This window comes from Callorhinchus milii, unplaced genomic scaffold, assembly GCF_018977255.1.
Source record: "Callorhinchus milii isolate IMCB2004 unplaced genomic scaffold, IMCB_Cmil_1.0 Scaffold1, whole genome shotgun sequence".
In the NCBI taxonomy this organism is placed as follows: Eukaryota; Metazoa; Chordata; class Chondrichthyes; order Chimaeriformes; family Callorhinchidae; genus Callorhinchus; species Callorhinchus milii.
The window spans coordinates 93,260,075-93,281,167 of NW_024704742.1; the positions used below are offsets into that span (position 1 = coordinate 93,260,075).

The 21,093-nt window shown below is 40.1% G+C and overlaps 1 protein-coding gene across 1 annotated transcript in view; it reads left to right on the forward strand.

The window, feature by feature from the left end:
- The window catches only part of LOC103182867 (hippocampus abundant transcript 1 protein), a 66,586-nt gene extending 49,759 nt beyond the window's left edge, over positions 1 to 16,827 (forward strand). Inside the window, exons 4-12 of the mRNA XM_042333265.1 lie at positions 648 to 775; positions 1,333 to 1,447; positions 5,841 to 6,059; positions 8,147 to 8,260; positions 8,647 to 8,718; positions 11,039 to 11,151; positions 11,523 to 11,620; positions 12,830 to 12,975; positions 14,130 to 16,827. Coding sequence (XP_042189199.1) covers positions 648 to 775; positions 1,333 to 1,447; positions 5,841 to 6,059; positions 8,147 to 8,260; positions 8,647 to 8,718; positions 11,039 to 11,151; positions 11,523 to 11,620; positions 12,830 to 12,975; positions 14,130 to 14,339 — 1,215 coding nt within the window. The 3' untranslated portion in view covers positions 14,340 to 16,827. The remainder of the gene's footprint in view (positions 1 to 647; positions 776 to 1,332; positions 1,448 to 5,840; positions 6,060 to 8,146; positions 8,261 to 8,646; positions 8,719 to 11,038; positions 11,152 to 11,522; positions 11,621 to 12,829; positions 12,976 to 14,129) is intronic.
- The last annotated feature ends 4,266 nt before the right edge of the window (positions 16,828 to 21,093 follow it).

A 21,093-nucleotide genomic window follows, 5' to 3' on the forward strand; every position in this document is an offset into this window, starting at 1 on the left:
GCTACCATTTGTTTTATGCCTCACTCTCCATGCTTGTTTGTTGATTCCACAACAACTTTTAAGCAAACCTCACCCACTGGTCTTCTAAACCATAATAATAATTTGATATAGCCCCTTATCACGTTGTCTAGATGTTTCAAAGCGCTTCATGGGATGCACAGTAAAGTGTAGTGACTGTATTTTGGGGGGCAAAACTGACGCTGTTTGTGGGCTTACTTGGAAATGTGATGATTTTTGTGATAGTAATGAACATTTAGCTCCTCAATGCATTTTGCACAAAATGTGTTTGTCGTAATATATGGCTTAAATGTGGTCACAAGTGATGTCGGGAAACCTGGAAGTCAGTCAGTGTTTAGAATGGGAAACCGGCTATCGGGGCCTAGTTGAAACATGTGTCAATTTTTAAAAAAAACTCATTTCAAATGTTACTTTTTTAATAATAAAACCTGGATACTCCTGTATAGGTGCAGGCATCCAGTATTCATAGAAACATTTACATTTCAAGTGTTTTTTAAATTATTATATGTAAGATTTGTAATTTCCTATTTACCTTGTGCACAACAACTTGATATGTGTTTAAATATTGCAGTGATGTATAAGTTACCTATTGCAGCTTGATCTAACCTTGTGTTTTTTTCTCTTTCCAGGGTTTTTTATCATTTATGAGTGCTCCACTAATAGGTGCTTTATCTGATGTATGGGGGAGGCGATCATTTCTCTTGCTTACAGTATTCTTCACTTGTGTCCCAATTCCTTTAATGAGGATAAGTCCATGGTAAGAATTGCTGGCTGGAACAGTTGGATCACATGGGAAAATAGCTGAGTGGCTTGTGGAATGGAATGTGAAAATACTTTGCTGCGCAATTATTGTAATTGTAACTGTTATGTACGAACTGGCAGAGGAGCAGACCCCTTAATGATGGTAGTTCAGAATGGAATCAAATTGACATGCAACATGGAATTGTGATGTGTTCTGCCCAAATTTATCATGCATTGGAGAAAACCATGTCAACAAGCTTTATATTAAAGTATTTTATTGAGCAGTAAAGTCGAATTTGAGCTTTTAAAGCAACTAAAACTGTTTAATTACTGTAAGCATCGGTGTCCAAATAACAGGGTAAATCTCTTCAAATTGTGACCGTAAGTTTTAGCTTTGTGTGGTGTATGTATAATCTGTAACCTAATTTACTGAAGCAAAATATATCTAAAATTTATTAATTGATGTAGAGTATTATTATTAGATTGAAATGCAAATTTTCTAATTTTCCTGCCCTGGAGTTGCAGAGAAACTTGATAAATCTGATCCAATCCCTTTCTGTTTCATTCTTGTAGGTGGTATTTTGCTGTTATTTCAGTATCTGGGATCTTTGCTGTCACATTCTCGGTGATATTTGCATATGTAGCTGACATCACGCAAGAGCATGAGAGAAGTACTGCATATGGACTGGTAAGACTGTGTGTGTGTGTGTGGGTGAGAAAAATCAATGCACATAAAATATTTTGGGATCCCATTGCACCCTCTTTCTTGAATAATTTCTGCAGGTCTTGTGATGTCAGTCAACAAAACTTAGTTCTTTTTTAACCCCCTTTTCTTAAACTTCACTTTAATGCGCCTCACATGTTCAGCTGTGCCAATGAGCTACAGAAACCTTGAGATTAAACTTTTAAAATACCCAAAGCTTCGAAGCAAGAATGCTGAATTATTGAAGTGCTAATTAGAAGTGGCCTATTCTCCATTACTTTTTTATAGTGCAATGTCCTGAGAGAGACATTATGGGTTGCAGCTCCTAATTCATTGCTCAAAATGTACTGCATTTAGCTAAATATAAAAGAAGCCTTGAAATCCATCTGTGGTATCTACTAACCGAGTATAGAAAAGGCTGAAAAATGGCAGCACTTATTAACCCAACTCTGTTCAAACAACTTTGGTTTTAAAGGTTTGCAAACACCAATGCCTCCAGTTGGTGGTAAATATTAACATCAAATTGCATTTATATAGTACCCTTTCATATTGGGATGTCCCAAGGCACTGAAATTAACCAGATTAGCCCCACAGTTCAGAAAATAAAGACAACTGTTGTACTGCGATGATTCTAGATAATTTGTGCCTTCGGTCGCCCTCCCACCTCTCTACCTTCCCCCACCCCATCCCACCCCTACCCCATGCTCGGGTTCTGACCCCTGACTGTCTAGCGCCTTGGGACGTCCTCCCGACATGAAAGGTGCTCTATAAATGAAATTTTGTTGTTGCTGTTGCACTATGTCTGTTCTCCTCCCCCCACCCAGGTATTTCACTCTTTAAAATAAATAAAATCCCTGATGCGAGGTTTCTTGTGAATGAAGATGCTGTTTAAGTTTATAATGATATAATGTCTGCAGTTAGTTTTCAGTCTACCATGTCGATTGCGCATTGTTTTAAATTGGGCAGGTTTTTTTAAAGCTTTCCAAACTTGAGTCAAAACATGGTAGAGAACATAGTTGTCTTGCATGTGCTAAGGTTGCATTAGATATCTGTCCCTTTTGTCCTAGTTTAACAATGGAACGTCCCAATCAGTTGTACAGTACATTCAAACACTGCTTATATTGACTTATTACATGGTTACTTTAGAGGCAGCGACATCATGCATTGTCTTTTTAAGTTTATTCTGATAACTTACCACACCTCTCTTGGGAATCAAATGAAGGTTCAGATGCAAAGTGGAGCTGACTAACAGCAGACAATGTCCTCACGGCACTGCTCACATTGTTTCTTCTATTTACAACAACTTATATTGATATAGGGCCCTTCACGCAGGGTAGCGTCCTAGAGCCACCGTTTAATGTAGTGATGATAATTCTTGCTTCTGATACTTGTGTCACATCCTTTTCTGCACTTTACTTAGTTTTTTGCAGATGAACATGGCAGCCAATTTTCTCACATCAATGCCCCACAATCTTCCATCTCGTTTGAATTCAGATTCTGTAAGATAGTTGAACCCTCTGTGCCCTTGTGAAGGTTTCAGTTTGATCATGCTGTTATTTTTAAACTTATCCCTGTTCATTATCACAGGTAAAATTTATAATGATTTTTTTTCTCTTGCACACCATAACCCTTCATAGAATTATTACATTTTGATACAGCTTTAATTGCATAATCAGATGCTAACATTGCCCTATTAACCACTGGATTCTATACATCCGTGTCCATGCTATTTTAGTCCAATATAGATAGCTATTTAGTATGTAATTTAATTACAAATTCCGTTCTGATTATGGTAAATTGCTAGAATATTTTTTAATGAAAATGACGGCATTGTTTTTTTTCCCACCCCAGGTAGATTCCTACCTGGTCTATCAATGTCAGCTAACAACTTTAATCCCAATGCACTGCTCTTTCTCCCATGCCCTTTTATATCCCTCAACAATGTGTCCCAATTCTCTTTCAAATGATCGGAGAACGGGTACTAGAAGAATTGGGTCTATTTTCTCTGGAATGGAAAAGGCTGAGGGGATATCTGATATGATCATTAAATTTGAGCGGTTTTGATAGTGGATGCGGTGAAATAATTTCTGCTAGTAATAGAACAATTTAGGATTACCAAAGGGGTCATGAGATATTTTTTATTTAGAGTGTGAATGGCCCCTGTCAGATGCGATGGTCTACATAGGATTCATATTAGCTTTCAAGAGGGAACTAAATGGATATCTAACAGAGAAGTAATTTGTAAGGTCATGGGGAAAATGGCAGATAAATTGGACTGAATGGGATTCTTTGTTCACAAAACCAGAACAGTTGTGATGGACCAAATGACACCTTTCTATGCAGTAAATTTCTATGGTTCCAAATGTTCATTTGACTGCATTCTTTATTGCAATTTGCCCAATCTTCCCTAAAAGATTGAAGTAGAAATCTGACCCAGAAATATAACTCTGTATATACTGTTATGGACCTGAAGATGATTTCTCTCTCTGTTTGCAAAAGTGCTTTTACCCCACATCGGATCAGTTTTCTTGAAGTGGATTACATTTACGATAAAGGGACTTGACAGAATTTGCCTTTAAGAAGTAATTGTTCACCTAGTGTTTAGAAGTTCAAACTTCTGGAAGTTTATGGTTCGTTTTGCTAGTTCCTTTGCCAAAAAGTTGAGTTGTTCAACATGATCGACTGCTCTTAGAACAATGCTGTATTTACACCGAATACCCAGATTTAGAGCTTCCTTGTATATTGTAATTGGAATAAAGAGATGACTGGTCCATGCCTTTGTCACCTCTCGGCTGGACCTCTCTAATGCCCTCCTTGCTGGTCTCCTGTCCACTACCATCCATAAAATCTAAATCATTCAAAACTCTGCTGCCCACATTCTCACCTGCACGAAACTCCGCTCCCCGATCACCCCAGTCCTTGCCAGACTGCACTGGCTGCCTATCCCAGAGAGGATCGATTTCAAGGTTCTTGTATTCAAGTCTCTGCACTCCTTTGCACCCCCCTACCTCTCTGACCTCCTCTCTCCTCAAAACAGTACAAGTTGCCTCTGTTCCTCCGGGACTGGCCTCCTCCTCGTCCCCCGAGTCCTCCGCTCCACCCTCGGCGGCCGTGCCTTCAGCCACTATGGCCCGAGGCTCTGGAACTGCCTGTCTTACTCCCTTCGTCTCGCTCCCTTCCCATTTTCAGGTCTCTGCTGAAGACCTTTTTTTTCGACCGCGCTTTTGGTCACCTTCCTCCCCCTCCCCCTGGCTCGGTCCTGGGATCTGTGACTGTAAAGCGCTCTGAGACGTCATCCAGCATGGAGGGCGCTATATAAATCCAAGTTGTTGTTGACTGTATCTTGAAATATTTTGTTTGTGGAAATTAAATACTATCTCATAACTTGGGTGTCGGTCTGAATCAGTTAGCAGCTCTCACCTCGGAGTCAGAAGCTTGTGGGTTTAATTCCCATGTCAGGCCTTGCAATTCACTTTGGAGAAGTCCAGTGGTGGATGAGTACTGAATTATCAGATGTCATCCTTCAGATGAGACGTTAAACTGAGATCCTGTCTGCCTATTCGGGTGGCAACTGTTTTCTAAAAGATGTGGGAGTATCTCCCAGTGTCCTCACCAACAATCCTCCTGATAAAATTGACAGTTTACTACATGACTGTTTGTGGGCCATTGCCGTGTGCAAATTGGCTGTTTTTTGCCCACAAAATAGTCATTTCACTCTACAGTAAATCCTGTGAAACTCTTTGAGATGATTCAACACTGTGATAAGTGCTATACCAAATCCAGTTGTTGTATGAAGGCAATTTTCCTTTCAGCGACATCACCATTCAACCCAGGTTTATTGTGCAATGAGAGTTTTAACAAACTGTCTTGAGGGTCAATGGCATTACTGTCGCTCGAGTATATGAACTGGCACATTGCACATTTTCTTTTCAATTCCAATCTTCTTTGCCTCTTGAAGGTGTCATGCAGTTGACTGAATTGTGTCTCGCTGAATTAACTGCACTCCATAATAGAGCCAGTTTATTTTTTCTTTAGTCGACAATCTTGTTCCTTACTATAGGAGTGATGGGAGTTCTTCCTGGTAACCTGTCCACTAATTTCCCCAAATAAGATTGGTCATTCATTGCATGCCTTTATTTTGAGAGTGGGGGTGGGGGTCAGTGATGTATGCAATTAATAGCTGTTGCTTCACCTACAAATACAACCTCTGTACTTTACAGTAAAATCCTTTGAAGTGCTTTGAGATGTTTTGATAAGATCATGGAGTGTTCTGTCGAATGCTATTATTAGTAAAACTGAATAATTCTGCATATTCTGCAGTCCTATCGTTTCGGTTTCTGGAGATTTTGTCTTTAATATATCTTTTCTCCTCTTTCAGGTTTCGGCAACTTTTGCAGCGAGTTTGGTAACCAGTCCTGCCATTGGTGCTTACCTTTCAAGTAAATATGGTGATAACCTTGTAGTGCTTGTGGCCACTATAATTGCTGCATTGGACATCTGCTTTATCTTGGTGGCCGTGCCAGAGTCTCTGCCAGACAAGATTCGTCCAGCTTCACGAGGAGCAGCTTTCCAATGGGAGCAAGCGGACCCTTTTTCTGTAAGCATCTCTGTATACCCACAATTTACCAGAATGCAAAAAAAAAGTACAATATTATTATAAATGCCCAGTTTTAGTCATCCCACTTGCATGGTGAGTCAATTTCAGGTGTCAATTTCAGATAATTAATGAAGGGAAGGTTAAGAGTTTTTTTTTTTGAGTTGTCAGGATGTGGAATTTCTTCCAGGTGGGGTTGTTATGTGAGGACCAACATTAGCTTTCAAGAGAGACCTAGGTAGATATTGTGAAGCAGTAATTATCAGGGATGTGGGGGAAATGGGACTGAATTGATTGCTCCTTCAGTGATTATGATGGGGCGAATGACCTTCCATGATGTGAATGTCTGCTGCCTTTGTATTTTAAATCTATGAAACATTTATGGGCTTGTGGTTAATTCCATCAAGATGCTCTGAAACCGTTTCTTACTTTACATATAAACATTGCATATTTGCAACATAAGCTGCCGAACAGACAGTCCTGCCCATACGAGAATGCCAAGAACATGACAGAACTCTTGTGAAGAGTATCACAGAATTGGATTAAACAGTTGCATTCTTAATGAGTTGGATTCTGTACTGTGCAATGAGTCAAGATACACAAAACCTTTGATTACAACCAACTTTGCACATAAAGGGACTTTTCATACCAGTTCTACAAAGATTGTCCACGTCAGTAGAATAAATTGGGTTATTCCATTTTCCTTTGTGCATTCAGTTCCTACAACTGGTGGTTTTGTTCGGCAAAGATCTTTGAATAAAAACTGGAGGAACAATTAAGCAATTAATGTTGCCTTTCACCCTTTGTGCTATTAAGATTCAGAGGAAAGCTCTTTTCTAAAAGATAGAAATGTAAAGCAAAATATTCAGTGACTTTGTTTAAAAGGAAATTTTATGAATTTATAATTTGAAAAAAATAAAAAGTTTTTAAAAAAATTAGCTTACTTCAAACTAATTGAGGTACAGTTTAGAGAACTCAAAATGCCCAGCAGATTCTCTAGGCTGGAGACGAGTGCTAGGAAATGTGTCGAAAGCCATTGTCAAACTAAAGGAAATTTTACTTGCATTTGCAAAGCGCAGATTAGAAACTGTTTGGGGCATTTTGGGAAACGGTTTTTGATATTCTTTTGGCTCAACAGTTTATAATGAACAGACACTTGATCATCTAAATCTAACCAAGAACAAAATGTCTGAGAAATTAATCTTTTTCTAGGATTTGCATGAGAGATGTGGAAATTAAGATTAGTGAATAGAAGTGATATGTGGAGAGGCTCATGGGGTGAAAGATGAGGAATTCCTTGGGATTTGAGCTTTAAAGGATCATTGGGTAACTGAATGAGTAAACTCACAGTGTGATATCGGACTGACCCAGACTGTTCTTTGGTCTGTGCAGAGTTGGCTGCACAAAGCTGCCATCAGGCAGGACATTAGTAGGAATACCAGTGACCTCATCTTGAAAATGGTCTGATGTGAATTGTCAAAGTAGTCTAGATCCATTAAAAATCTACTGAATCTACTACTGAAGCTACACCCTAATGGTATATTCTGTATGCAAGTGTTGCTTGATGTGCAGTCACCATCATGTACATGGTGTCCACAAAGTTCCTCTTATCCCCCTGTTACAAAACAGTGATATGAGACTATGGAGGAGCTGAAACAAGCTGTTACATCATGTTAAAGAAGATGTCAAACTGAACAGGGTCACGGATCATTATCTGCCATAAAATTATGGCGCTCACACCGATCTCCTGGACGTCTAAATACAGTTAAACACTTGTACTGAATACAATTAAGTACTTGTAAATACAATTGCCATCATTCATCCATAAGTTTCAGTTGTTGGTCGGTGAACTGTAAAAAAACACTTTGGGGTAGCAGGACTTTGTGGAGACCTTGGACAGTATTTGAGTTCCAGCCATGCTGTCTCAAAGCTATGCCATGTGAATTGCTTATTGGAAAGCTTTTTAATCCAATTTCTTAAAAGCCTAAGCGTAGAAAATCTGTTAATTAGCTAAAATAAGTCCCAGATGAGCTCTCAAATATATTGATGTTTACTGAATCTCATTTTTACTTTTTCTTATTAAATTGCAGTCTTTGAAGAAGGTTGGAAAGGATACCACTGTATTGCTCATCTGTATAACGGTGTTTCTCTCGTACCTGCCCGAGGCTGGACAGTACTCCAGCTTTTTCCTTTACCTCAGACAGGTGTGTGTCAGATTTTCCACTGCTCGTTCCCTCCTCCGTTTGTTTAGTTGCAGTCTGTTTAATCAGCCGGTTCACTGTGGGCTTTTTTGCAGCGTTTGTTTTGTAATCTTGTGAGCGTGTTTGTGGGGAAACAGTGGTTGTGTAAGGAAGGTTTTTTAAGTTTCTAAAAACTCTAATTTTCAAAAAATGGATTTTTAGAAGTCAATAAATTGTCTACATTGTGTATTATTTTTCAATTTTTGAGGAAAATTGCTAACAGGAAATGTACCATTTGTTGTGTGCTTTTCTGTGGATATTTTGCTTATCAGTCGTTACCAAGGGAAGCCCCCAGACTGGTTCTGTTTCTCAGTCCACTGCACTTTTTAATGGCTGTTTCCTTTCCTCAGGTTATTGATTTTTCTCCTGAAAACCTGGCAGCTTTTATCGCCGTGGTTGGGATCCTCTCTATAATAGCACAGGTGATTGTCGAATGATTGACTCGTTTTCATTTTCCCGCCTTGCAATCGGTTATTCTAAATACCACCAGAACAAAACCATGTCATGATACGTGCAGACCTCATATACCTGTGATTCATGTGGCTGATAATAATAATCCTTGCATTTGATAGTGTCTTATCACATCATTGAGACATCTCAACAACGTGATAAGACATTATATGAATGCAAGGATTTCTGTAAAATGGCTTGTTTATTCTGCAGATGTATGACAACTTTTCATTCTCATATCAGCACTGTAGGATTAAACCCATTTAGATGCAGACTTGAGTATTTCAAAGTTGCCCTTTTAATAAACTCTGGTGTCCTTGTGCCATACATTGTGAGCATCGGATTTCAAAGCTAATTGCATTAATTGCTTGCATTTTACAAGTTTCTGACAGTTGATTTTTGCCAATGACATGTTCAAAATTTAATCTGCTTCAGTTATGTAGCACATTGGATCATCTATCATTAGTTTATTTTCACAGACTACAACTACAACCACAAAATTACATTTGTATAGCGCCTTTCACATCGGGAGGACGTCCCAAGGTGCTGGACAGTCAATGTTTTGGACCTGAGCTGGGGGTCGGGATCAGGAGGGTGGAGGGCAGGGGTGGAAGGAGGGTGATCAATGGCACGGTTGAAGAGGAGGGTCTTGAGGTGGGTCTTGAAGGAGGCAAGGGAGGGAGCAGGTGGAGGAACTGCGGGATGGCGTTCCAGTGGGTGGAGGCAAAGTAGCAGAAGGCTTGCCTGCCAATGGTGGGGTGGGCGATGCAGGGGACGTGACGTCAAGATGCCAAGGTTACGGACTGTCTTAGTAAGGTGGAGTGTGCATACTTAGATGGTGATGCTGTCAGCGCCTGAGGTGTGGAGGCACTGACGGGAGCCAATCAGGAGAACCTTGGTTGACGTTCAACTGAAGAAAGTTACCTGTCATCCAGGTCTTGATGTCGGACAGACATTCTGTCAGGACAGCAGTGGGACTGGAGTCAAAGGTGGAGGCAGAGGGGTACATCCACATACATGTGGAAATTCACCCCATGTCTGCGGATGATGTCACAGAGCATATAGATGGTGGGGCGGGCGAGGTGGGGGACATGAAGAAAGCTGGAGCCCGCTGAGCGGAGGGAGCAGGCAGGTTGGTAGGGGGTTAGGAGGTCGCAGAGGTAGGGGAGAGCGAGGCTATGGAGGACTTTGAAGATGAGGACCAAGATCTTGAACTGTATCCTCTGTGTGAAAGACTAATTGAAAGAATGGCTAATCTTCTGTTATACATATCTAGATTTGTGCAATTACTCACAGGCTAAGCTTTGTTCGTGTGGATTATGATAAGTAATTCCTCCTATAAAAAATCTTGTTAAAATTCCTATAGCACTATGACATCTGCAAGGGCTAGCCTGTGTGTTCCTTGTGTGGTTGTACACCCTATCCTAACAATCAAACAAATATAACTCAGCTCAAATGAGTGATCACAAGTAACTTACAAAAGATACTTGTAAATTGTATTGTGACAAAGCACATTTTGCAGGAACAGAATACACATGAATGGATTAAATGTGCATTTCTCATTGCCTTGGATAAACTTTCACTTCAAAAATCGAAGATCATTAACTTTGCACAGAAACTGGCTTATTCTCTGGCTCTGGGAAACCTGAATGACATACAGTTCACTCTTCCAACGGTGCTTACTAAGCCAACAGTGCTTGCAATACTAAATTGTAAACCTGACGCCATCTTCTGTGCATGAAGTCATCTCTTTTAAACCCAGATTGCTGCTTTTTTTTAAAAACTGACTTTTATACTTCCTTTGGTCCATATTAAAGGAAGTGCCAGACAGTCTTGTTGAAATTGATTTGTTTGAGGGATTTGTTTATGCAATTATTTTGTGATCACATTTGATTCGAGCAATATTGTTTCCCCACTTTTGTTCAGAATTTCTTTGCTTATTGGCAGTGGGTTTACTGAACTTTAACCATAGAACTGGAGTTCATGCCATTCAGTATATTAATCAGTTGGCCTTTTCACTGAAAGTTTCAATGTTTTTCATGCTCTGATTTACTAAGTTTGAATAATATTGGTTATTGATATGAGTTATAATATTAGCTACATTAGTTATCAAAATAGCATGCGATAGTGAACTTGAGTTGGTAGTAACACTTGATCTTTCTGCTGAACTGAAATGTTCGCATTCTAACCATCAAGCATTTGACAATTTAATTTCCAAGCAGATGAGCAACTTCATTTCTGAAGAAAATGGGAATACGGCCTCTAATGGATCCTTTGTTTCTGTATTTTTAGACTTTATTTCTTAGTATCCTAATGAGGTCCATAGGGAATAAGAACACCGTTCTCCTTGGTTTGGGATTTCAGATGCTGCAGCTTGCTTGGTATGGCTTTGGATCACAGCACTGGTAAGCAAACATCCTTTACTAGACACGTATTCAGTGATGGATAACTAAGATTGTGTTTATCTACACAATATGCAAAGGTGCAAACTATTTTGAATTGTTACCTGTGTTCAAGCTATTGTTCACGTGTACAACATATAGGTTGCATTGCAGAAAGGTGAAATGGTGAGGGGAGGGAAGAGATGTAGATGACTGACAGGATGTTAGCTATGCATGTTGCATTTAGTTTCTGAGACTTTCTGAACTCCTGAAAATTTGAGATGAAATGTGCTGCGTATGGTTGTGCTCAGGGCTTCTTCATTGATTGATGCGGTTGAAACACAATAGGAATGTGATTCCCCTGCACGGTGTTTGATTGCCTTTCGTTGTCCTAGGATGATGTGGGCAGCAGGAGCTGTGGCAGCCATGTCCAGCATTACCTTCCCTGCAGTGAGCGCTCTGGTTTCCAGAAACGCTGATTCTGATCAGCAGGGTGAGTCCTTTTGGTTAATGTTTTCATTCTCTGTCAACTGCAAGAATCTAATCTATCAAGGACTAACTTGTGATACCACATGAAATTGTCAGCTCTGCTTTCTGTAACTTTTATTTTGAAAATCTTTTCCCGATGCACATAAATTCCACTTCTTATAAAAAGCTTACTATGATCATGAATGTTAAAAGTTTTAAATAATAATAATCCTTGCATTTGATCTAGCACCTTATCAAGTTGTTGAGACTTCTCAAAGGACTTCACAGAATATACTGTTCAAGAGAATTGACTGTATATTTTGGGACTCTACACTGCCCCCATCTCATATGCTTCCTACCATTGAATTTGGCTCTTTGGATATGCAAAGGGTTTGAGTAGAGTACGTGCCAAGGGCATGTGGTTTATGGAAAATTTCTGCATGAGTGCCAATTGGTGCAAAATGATTTGCAGGAATAAATGACTTATTTCCTTAGTTTCCATAAAATGTCAGCCCGTGGTGTGTAAAGCACTTGGTAATATATTTTTAAGTAATTTCATATCTAAATAAAAATCATTTTGTTTTACCTTTTCTAGAATTCTCACCCGTTGGCCACATATTCCTGACTGAGAGGGTTGGTTGGTCTGTTCCCCGACTTTCACAGTTCTAGTTCAGGCCCACATAAGGAGCACTTGTGGTAACTCCTCCACAGCTTTCATTGGAAACACTGTCCAGCAGCAGTCGCCCCATGCCTCAGAGTTTCCTCATCAGAAATTCATAAGGCTAGCAACCTTTCCTCGTAGCTCTGCCTCTAAATCCTGGAATTCTAGTATCCCTTCTGTTTCACTACTCCAATTTTTTAAAAATTAGGAGACCAAAATTTCACACGGTGTGTCAAATGTTTGGTACAGTTTTGAAAGCTTATCCCTCGACTTCTGTGGTTAAAAGCTAGGTACACTAATGGATTTAATGACTTTTTCACCTTGGACATTTTATTCTGCTTAATCTCATTTCTCTATTATCAGGCTCTTTGTGCCCAGATCTTCAGATCTCTCTGAATTGTATGGATCTGATTTCCATTTTATTTGTGGTCTTGGAAATGTGAGCTTTGAGGTTGCCGTCAATTCAAATGAACAAAGATACGTTCTAGTAAAGGAGCCTCCTGTTGTGTGCCTGTGACCACACACTGTCCTCTCACTGCAGCCTCAGTTAGTCATTATTGTCCCTCCTTTCAGGTGTCGTACAAGGAATGATTACAGGAATCCGAGGGCTCTGCAATGGGCTGGGGCCAGCTTTGTATGGCTTTATTTTCTTCTTGTTTGACGTGGAGCTGGATGAAATCACTGATAAAACAGTTGATGTGCAAAATTCCAAAGTTGAGGTAAAATACATTAATAAGCCGTTGATGTGCCTTATGCTCTTTCATAGGTGCTGTGCGTGTTCGTTCAGGTTTCCTTTGACTCCTCCACAAATGTGGATCTGGTGCACTGTGGGCTCGGACGTATAATGTGTAGTGGCTGTGGAGTGTTACATATCCTGTCTGTGCCACTATCTTTTTNGATGAATCACAATTTCCAGCTCTTTCTCCATATCTTAATGTTTCTAACTGGGTTGAATCACACCCCTGTAGACAGAAGAGAGTCCAATGCCTTGAGGAGGAAATTAATTGGCAGCAAAAAATAAAATGAAAACTTTCTATCTTAAATTCTATTAATGGGTGGAATGTTGTTACTGTTTGGATATGAAGCAGCTGCCCATATTTTAAGATGGGATTCTTGGAAAACACTGATAATTACAACACTTGACTGCTAATGACTTTAATGAGCTTTCTGACACATGATTGATAGCCAATCATTCATTCCAGATTTATTTTTTGAATATCGAGCAGGTAGGGGAAAAAGTAACTACTCTGGTCTTCCTCGCTTTCACTGAGCGACCTATGCCCCAGGCTGGGAATGTGGCTGAAATCCACCTTTAACGTGAATTGATAACATGAATTATGCACATCAGTCTCTTTTGATTTGGGTACAAATCACATCATCTGTCTTGTGCCGCTTTGCCTTTTTAATATCGCTTCTGATACTTTCAAGGGGTATCTTCCAAAGTTTCATGTAAATCCATTGAACCTCCTTGACCATTGTGCCCTCTCTGAGCTGCTATTGGTGGTGACAATCTCACTAGTTTATTTGAAGCTTGCTGAATTAATTATGTTTTGTGAAGTCTGACTCACTGAATTGACTCTAGACTGTCTGTATTTTTTTTGCTGCTGAAATCAATACCTAGCACACAGTGAGCTACTGTAGTCCTGTATCTCTTAATAAATGTTAGGTTAATTTTAGCTAATATTCCATTGTTTTATTTATAATTAATCAATTATTGTTGACGTTTCACAGGATATGCTGTAAAGTGGATTGACTGTATTTTGTGGGCGAATTTAGTGAAATAACTACACATAGAAATGGGGCACAACTGTGCAGCTGCTAAAAGCCCATATACTTGATGTCTCCATACAAATTATTCTTTTGATTCCTCTAGGATTCCATCATCCCCGGACCACCTTTTTTATTTGGAGCCATTTCTGTCCTCCTGGCATTTATGGTTGCCTTATTCATCCCTGAGCACAGTATGACTGGGAAGAGCAGTAATATGAGGAAGCACAGCGGCAGCCTGAGCAACACCCCGCCCACCCCACCTGTGGGCAGTGATGAAGACCATGAGCCACTGCTGCAGGACAGCAGCGTATGAGGACACGAGCTCCAACAACAGGCAAAGAAACAGCAGATCTGAATGAAGAACCAAGACGTGTTGATCACCACGGAATCTAATGGTTACCCAAAGGCCTATAAATATATCTCTGCCCACTCAAAAGAAACACACTTGTGAAGGAGGACCTTGGGATCCATTGTAGCAATGTGCCAATTGACTTTGGTTACTTTTTTTAAAAAATACAAGCTACTTGAACGTGTGTAACCAGCACTGCCAGTTCTTCAAAGTACTGTCCAAAGTGCAGGAAGTTCCAGGTGATGCTGCAATCGGCACTTAGTTTGGAGAAGACTCGTTGCAGAGCCACATCTCAGGGTTGTTAACTCATCAATCGGTGGAGAGGGTAAAGTTTTTGAAGGTCGATCTAATCGATTTTCTTTCCATCCTCCAATAAACCCTTTCCTGATTAGATTAATTTGGGTGCTGTTGTTCTCTTCCGTTCTCTCCCCCACCCCTTACAAAAAAGTAGCATCCGTTAAATTCACTCAGCCTTCTTACAAATATCCACAAACATTTTGGAAGGGGAACAAAACAACTTAAAGTACAGTGGTATGGTAATGATCCGTGGGACGGTATCCCAGACTGTTTAAAAGATGAAAAGGCCAAATTTCATTTGGAATATTTGTTAAAAAGTCTGTTTTGTTTTTAAGCGTGTCTAATACATATCTGACAATATCTTTTCTCCATTTTGTAAGAAGGCTGTGGTTGAGGTATCTGCTTAAAACATCTTTTTTTTCTCTGATTTACCTTTCAGGTACAGGTAAACCTAACCTGTGAAAGTAACAGTAGTTTTTGTGTCTAAGGATTATGGGTTACCTAGTATTTTTTGACGTGAGTTTTTATATTCGAATTGGCTTCTGCTGGACTTTAACAAAACCTTTAAATGAATCAAACTGAAGTGCAGAAGTTTTCCATTAAAGTCAAAAGGGTGTCAGTGAATGGTTTTAGTTTGGTATAATTAGTATAACCACTTCCTTGTTCTTTCCTTGCATTTGGATTTAGCAGCTAACAGTAGCACAACCTCAAACACTTTAATCTGCTACCTCAGCTCCAGCCTATAGACAAGCAACGCTGCAGGCCTGCTGTCCTTTCACATCATTAATTATCCATTCTGCTTTGCTGAAGTGTGCATCAGAGTTAGCCTGAGATGTTCATTGGGACCAAATCCAACTTCGGGACACTTTTTTTGCATGTGTGAGTGTGTGTGAAATTTCTTCATGCATGTACACCCAACCCCAACCTCTCCTGGTGTTTATCAGCAGTAATGTTCTGTTTGTGGAAGAAGCACATTCCAGTTGTGCATTGTTACCTGAATATGCCTGGGTGGTTGAACTCAATGTAACCATTTTCATTCAATTTTGTAATCGCATATAGAAACTTTAATTTGCTTAATGTACGATTCATGGAGATTTCTAGTTGTTGCACTCTTCACTTTGAGAGAGTTGTAGTTTTTTTTGTCCTGAAGATGAATTGGCCTGAAGTGTTTTAAAATGGCCTGATATAACTTGCAGAAAGCTAGTTTTCCTATCCAAAACGGAATGTTTTTCAAAAGAAGCTATTGTGAGAAAGTGGTGTACCCTCACCAAACCTTGTATTTTTACGTTATCTGCAATGATCTCTGCCGTCAATACTAAGTCAAATGCACTGAACAAGGTGACTCTTGAGGGTCCATTTTTGCCTTAAAGATAAGGTGATTTACTTTTTTTTAATTCTGTAACTTCATAATGTCATGGTATGAAGATATTGGCAATAAGTTGTTGGGAAATGAACAGATCTTTTTCATGGATTGTATTGAAGTAAAGGCTGGATGAAACTGCCCATCTAATCAATACTTAAAGTCGATCTCATCCAAATTAAATTTAATATCAACTTGCATTTCAACACTGGTCCTTTTGCAAAGCAGAACATTTTATCTGACTCCTTTCTCCTCTTTCCCCCACCCCCCTCCATCACACAGACTTCCCTCTCTCACTTATTCACACACAATTTAGTGTTCCCATCTCAAACAAATTGTTTTGGCCATGTGTTCTGAAAAAGTTCTTGTTTTGTCACGGTGACTTTTCAGATGTGCTATGAATTAAACTGATTTTTTTTCATTGACCTAAAGTTTAAAATTTCTAATTCAAGTTAATGAAGTTGTTCCGCAAATGTGGCCCGTCTGATGTTGGATTATTTTCTGGAGTTTGGTAATGATCTGTATTCACACCAATTCGTGCTCAAGTGCAATGTGTTTGTTGTGAAGAGTATTCATAGAAATTATTTTGAATTTTAAGAAAAGGTATATTATAAAATATATTTTTCTGAAATAGCAATTCACAAACTCGAAAGGACTTGGCACCGAGGCACTGGTGTTTGTCCTGTTTTACAGTTACATTACCACTTTCTTCAAATGTGCCTCATCTGGAAGTGTATAAAATGTACAGATAAACAAACTTCATAGTAATTTATTAAAATAACTATATCCAGCAAACTGATCGTTGTGGTAGTTTTTCTATCCAACAGTGTCTTGTCTAAAGTGACAATTCAATATTTTAAAACATTTTTCAGCGTTGCTAAGTAGTATACAACACATCAAATCTTCATGCAGGGTGTGTAGGGTACATGTGGAGTCCTGTGGCTCGGTAGTCAGAGCAATTACCTCGCAAGCAAGAGGACCTGGATTTGATTCCCGAGCAGGGTGGGCATTGGGCAAGTTTCTTTGCTCCACACGCCTCTGTTTACCTAGCAGTACGTAGGAGCCCGGCTTGAACTTGCTTTCAAGGCCCTCCAAGGCCTTGCCCCTTCCTACCTCTGTGACCTGCTAACCCCATATCGATCTGTCCACTCCCTCTGCTCAGCGAGCTGCAGCCTGCTCCACAGCCCCCACCATCGCCAGTCAGGCCTTCAGCCTCTCTGCCCCCACCCTCTGCCCTCTCCATCCCACATTACCTTCGCCTCACTCCCTCACTTGCCTCCTTCAAGGCACATCTCAAGACCCTCATCTTGGACTGCGCCTTTGGCTGCTCTCCACCCCTTCTTATTCCCAACTCCTCCGGCTCCCTAAATTATTGGGGGAGAAGGGTAGAGAAAATACAGAATACAGCATCTAAACCAGTGGTGGCTGTCGTTTACGGTTGACCAACAAAATACATTTTCTTGATTGAATATTTCTTGATTTATGGCATTCAATCAATCAAGAAAGAAAAAAACTAAAACACAACCAGTCAAACACTGGCTGACCTAGACTTGTCTGATGTTCATGGGGGTGGGGGGAGTGGTGTGGGGCCCATCCAGAGGTTGGTCAGCACTGATTGATTGGATGGGGCTGTGGGGGAAAGGTTTATTGGGAGGAGTGGGACTGCTGTTAGTTCAACTGCCGAACACGTTACAACGGCCTGTAGTAAGTGATCTCATGCTGGCTTGGGCCTTCATTTCTACTTCATTAATAGGATGCTTTCATCTTCTGAACATTGCACTATAATCCACAGTGATGGGATGTTCTGATGTGTCTGTGTGGCTTGTCTGGAAATATAAAAACTACCTTTGCATTTTTTGACTACTGCTGTCTTTTTCCTTCCCCTGTGTTGAGCTGTTGCTTCCAGGGAGCCTTCCCTGTGGATTGCAGGTCTCTGGCGACTGACTTTGCTACAGAAGTATTGTATGGAAAAGGTGTTCATTTATCAATTTAAAAATAGAGCGTCTATTTTAAAGCTATGAGTTTCCTTCAAACAAAAATCTTAACAAAAAGTGTGACTGTAATTGTTTTCTGGACACGTTGCTATTTTGGGGATTGCAAGTATGAATATGACACTGACGACACTTCATGCATTGGGGAAATCTTAGTAAATCAGATGACTATAATGAGTGACTATTTTTGCCAAACTGTGATGCATAATAAAAAAGTAATTTTGTAAGATATGCATGAGTTAATTGAAAACTGCTTCAATTCACATGGCAAAGGGGCTGTTGAACCAACGTCAAAACTTTATCAGTTAAGGCAACAGCACAGCTTTCCTTGCAGCTCAGCTAGCAAAGTTTTGCCTTGGTGGAACAGAGTCATTTAAACCAGAAAATCCCAAGTGTGATGCTTAACTCATTGAGGGAGGGGATCCCTTGAGGGTATCCACAAAGTCCTCTTAACCCCTGTTACAAAACAACATTATTGAGACTATGGAGAAGCTGAAACAAGCAGTCAGAGATACTTTGGCCTTGTCACTCCATCGTGTTACAGAAGATGTGGCATTGAACATGGGGATGGATCATTACCTGCCATGAAAATGATGGCACTCACACTGATCCTCTGGATGTCTAAATAGTTAAACACTTGTACTGACTACAAATATCACCATTCTTCCACGTGTTTGTTGTTGGTAGGATAAAACATGGGGGTAACAGGATTTTGTGGACACCCTATAAGTTGGTTACACATGCTTCCATTTCATTTTGATGCTGATGGAAGTGTACCCCAACAGCAAAGTTGGTGTCAATGAGCTGAAATATTTGCATCTGCAGATTAATGCAAATTGACTGGCTGTGGTTTTCACTAGCAATAGTGAAACTTGTTTTTAAAAAGGTCACACAAAATAGAAACCCAGGCATCTGTTGATGAGACATCAACTTGTCGTCTTCAGCAGCAATAATACAGTAAAACCGTTCCTGGTGCTGTGTTTTCAGCTCAGAAAGTGCAGTTAAGTACATTACATTTTACTCTGGGATGATGGATGAGGAACAGGCTCTTCTAAACAACTTGTCGAATGTAGTTTGCTGCCATTGAAGGTTCAGCTGACAAATTTATTTTGTGAAGGTGAGAATTTAAGACATTGGATCCCAAAGCTCAGTGCATATCGTCTCTCAGGCTTTCTTTCACGTGCTTGACCTCTGGAAAATGTTGAAAGGTTGATGAGTACGTGGACAGGGATTAGACCTTCTTGATGCCAATGGAAAGAACTCTTCTAAAATTGATTGTTTTTTACATTATGCTGACTTCAAATCTCTGTGGCCAGTTTTTGCCTGCACTTCGTGCAGATTGGCTTGAATCTTTCTCAGAATATTGATTGGCCTTATCAAAAAAGGATTTGGAAATCAAAAATGGGAGATTCCATTGGTATTTGATCTGGCAAATGCAAGGATTATTATAAACAAAACACAAAATACTGCATATGCTGGACATCTGAAACAAAAGCAGAAATCGCTGGGAACATACAGCAGGCCCGGCAACATCTGTGGAGGAAGGAAAGTGAGTCAACATTTCGAGTCCACAACCCTTCGTATGAACTCAAGAAGGTCAATTCACTGTTCTGATGAAGGGTCTTGGACCCGAAACATTGATTCTCCACATATGTTGCCTGACCTTCTGTGTGTTCCCAGCCATGTCTGTTTGTGCAAGGAGTATTATTATTATAGATATACTGCTTCCCCAAATCCGGTATAAGTTTACCTCTGGGTATAACGAATTGTGATTTTATTATTATTTTACATTTCCCCCTTCTCACTCCTTTTACCACTCGGGCCCCAATGTCTCAAAAAAAGAGATGAAGCAAGCTGATCAAGCGCTCCGGGAGGTTACCCAGCATGAAGGGTGCTATATAAATGGAAGTTGTTGTTGTCGTTTTGTTCTGCTTTATAATGGACACTAGATGGAGTATTTACAAAAGCTGGTCGCTGGCTAAATAATAATAATAATTTGGTCACTCAATCGACGACTGTTTGTGGGACACCGCTGTGCGCAATTGTCTACCACATTTCCTACCAAAAATACGCAATCACTACACTTTACAGTATATTTTGTGAAAAGCTTGAGATGTCTCAACAACGTGATTAGGTGCTACATCAAATGAGAGGATTATTATTAGAGCAACCTGTAGTATAATAATCCTTACCTTTGAAATAGCACCTTTCACAGTAGGAGAATGTCTCCATGTGCTTCATGAGATTTACTGTAACGTTTAGTAATTGTATTTTGTGGGCGAACACGGCAGGCAATTTCAACACAGAAATGTCCCACAAACAGCCATGAAACGAATGACCAATTTTATTTGGGGGATTGTTGGCCAGGACACCAGAAGAAACTCCCTTCTCTTTTCAAATAGTGCCATGGATCTTTAACATCCTCCTCAACATGCAGATTGACCTCAGTTTAACATCCAATCCGAACGATGAGACCTCTGACAACGCAGAGCTTCCCCAACGCTATATTGGAGTTAGACTTAGAGCTCAAAGTCCTGACGTGGAGCTTGAACCTACAACTATCTTGACTCTGAAGCAAAAATGTTTGCCAATGTTTGCCAAAATACCAATGTTCCACAGAATAATTAATGGAAGAGAAAATACAAAACAGGAGAGGGAGATTTGACTTATTAAGATTCGATCCCCAGCTTCCAAGATTCGCCCCTTTCTATCCCACATTTGGTCCGTGACCATGAGCGCTTGCCTTCACCTCCATCACAGAGCTCGATTCCCAAGCACCCTGCACAGGGGAAACTTTCATCCACGTTTTCATCACCTCCCACTTCTATTATTCCAATTCCCCGCCACCCGCCAGTCTCCCCAGCTCTCCACAAAATCCAATTAATTCAAAACTCTGCAGTATACTCACCCGCACTAAAATCCGTATCCCCATCACACCACTGCTTGTCAGGATCCACTTGCTCCCTATCATAGAATGGATAGACCTCAAGATTCTCTCAATCATTTACAAATCCTTTCATGCCCTGACACCTCCCTACCTCTCCGACCTGCGTTTTCCCCACTCCACCAC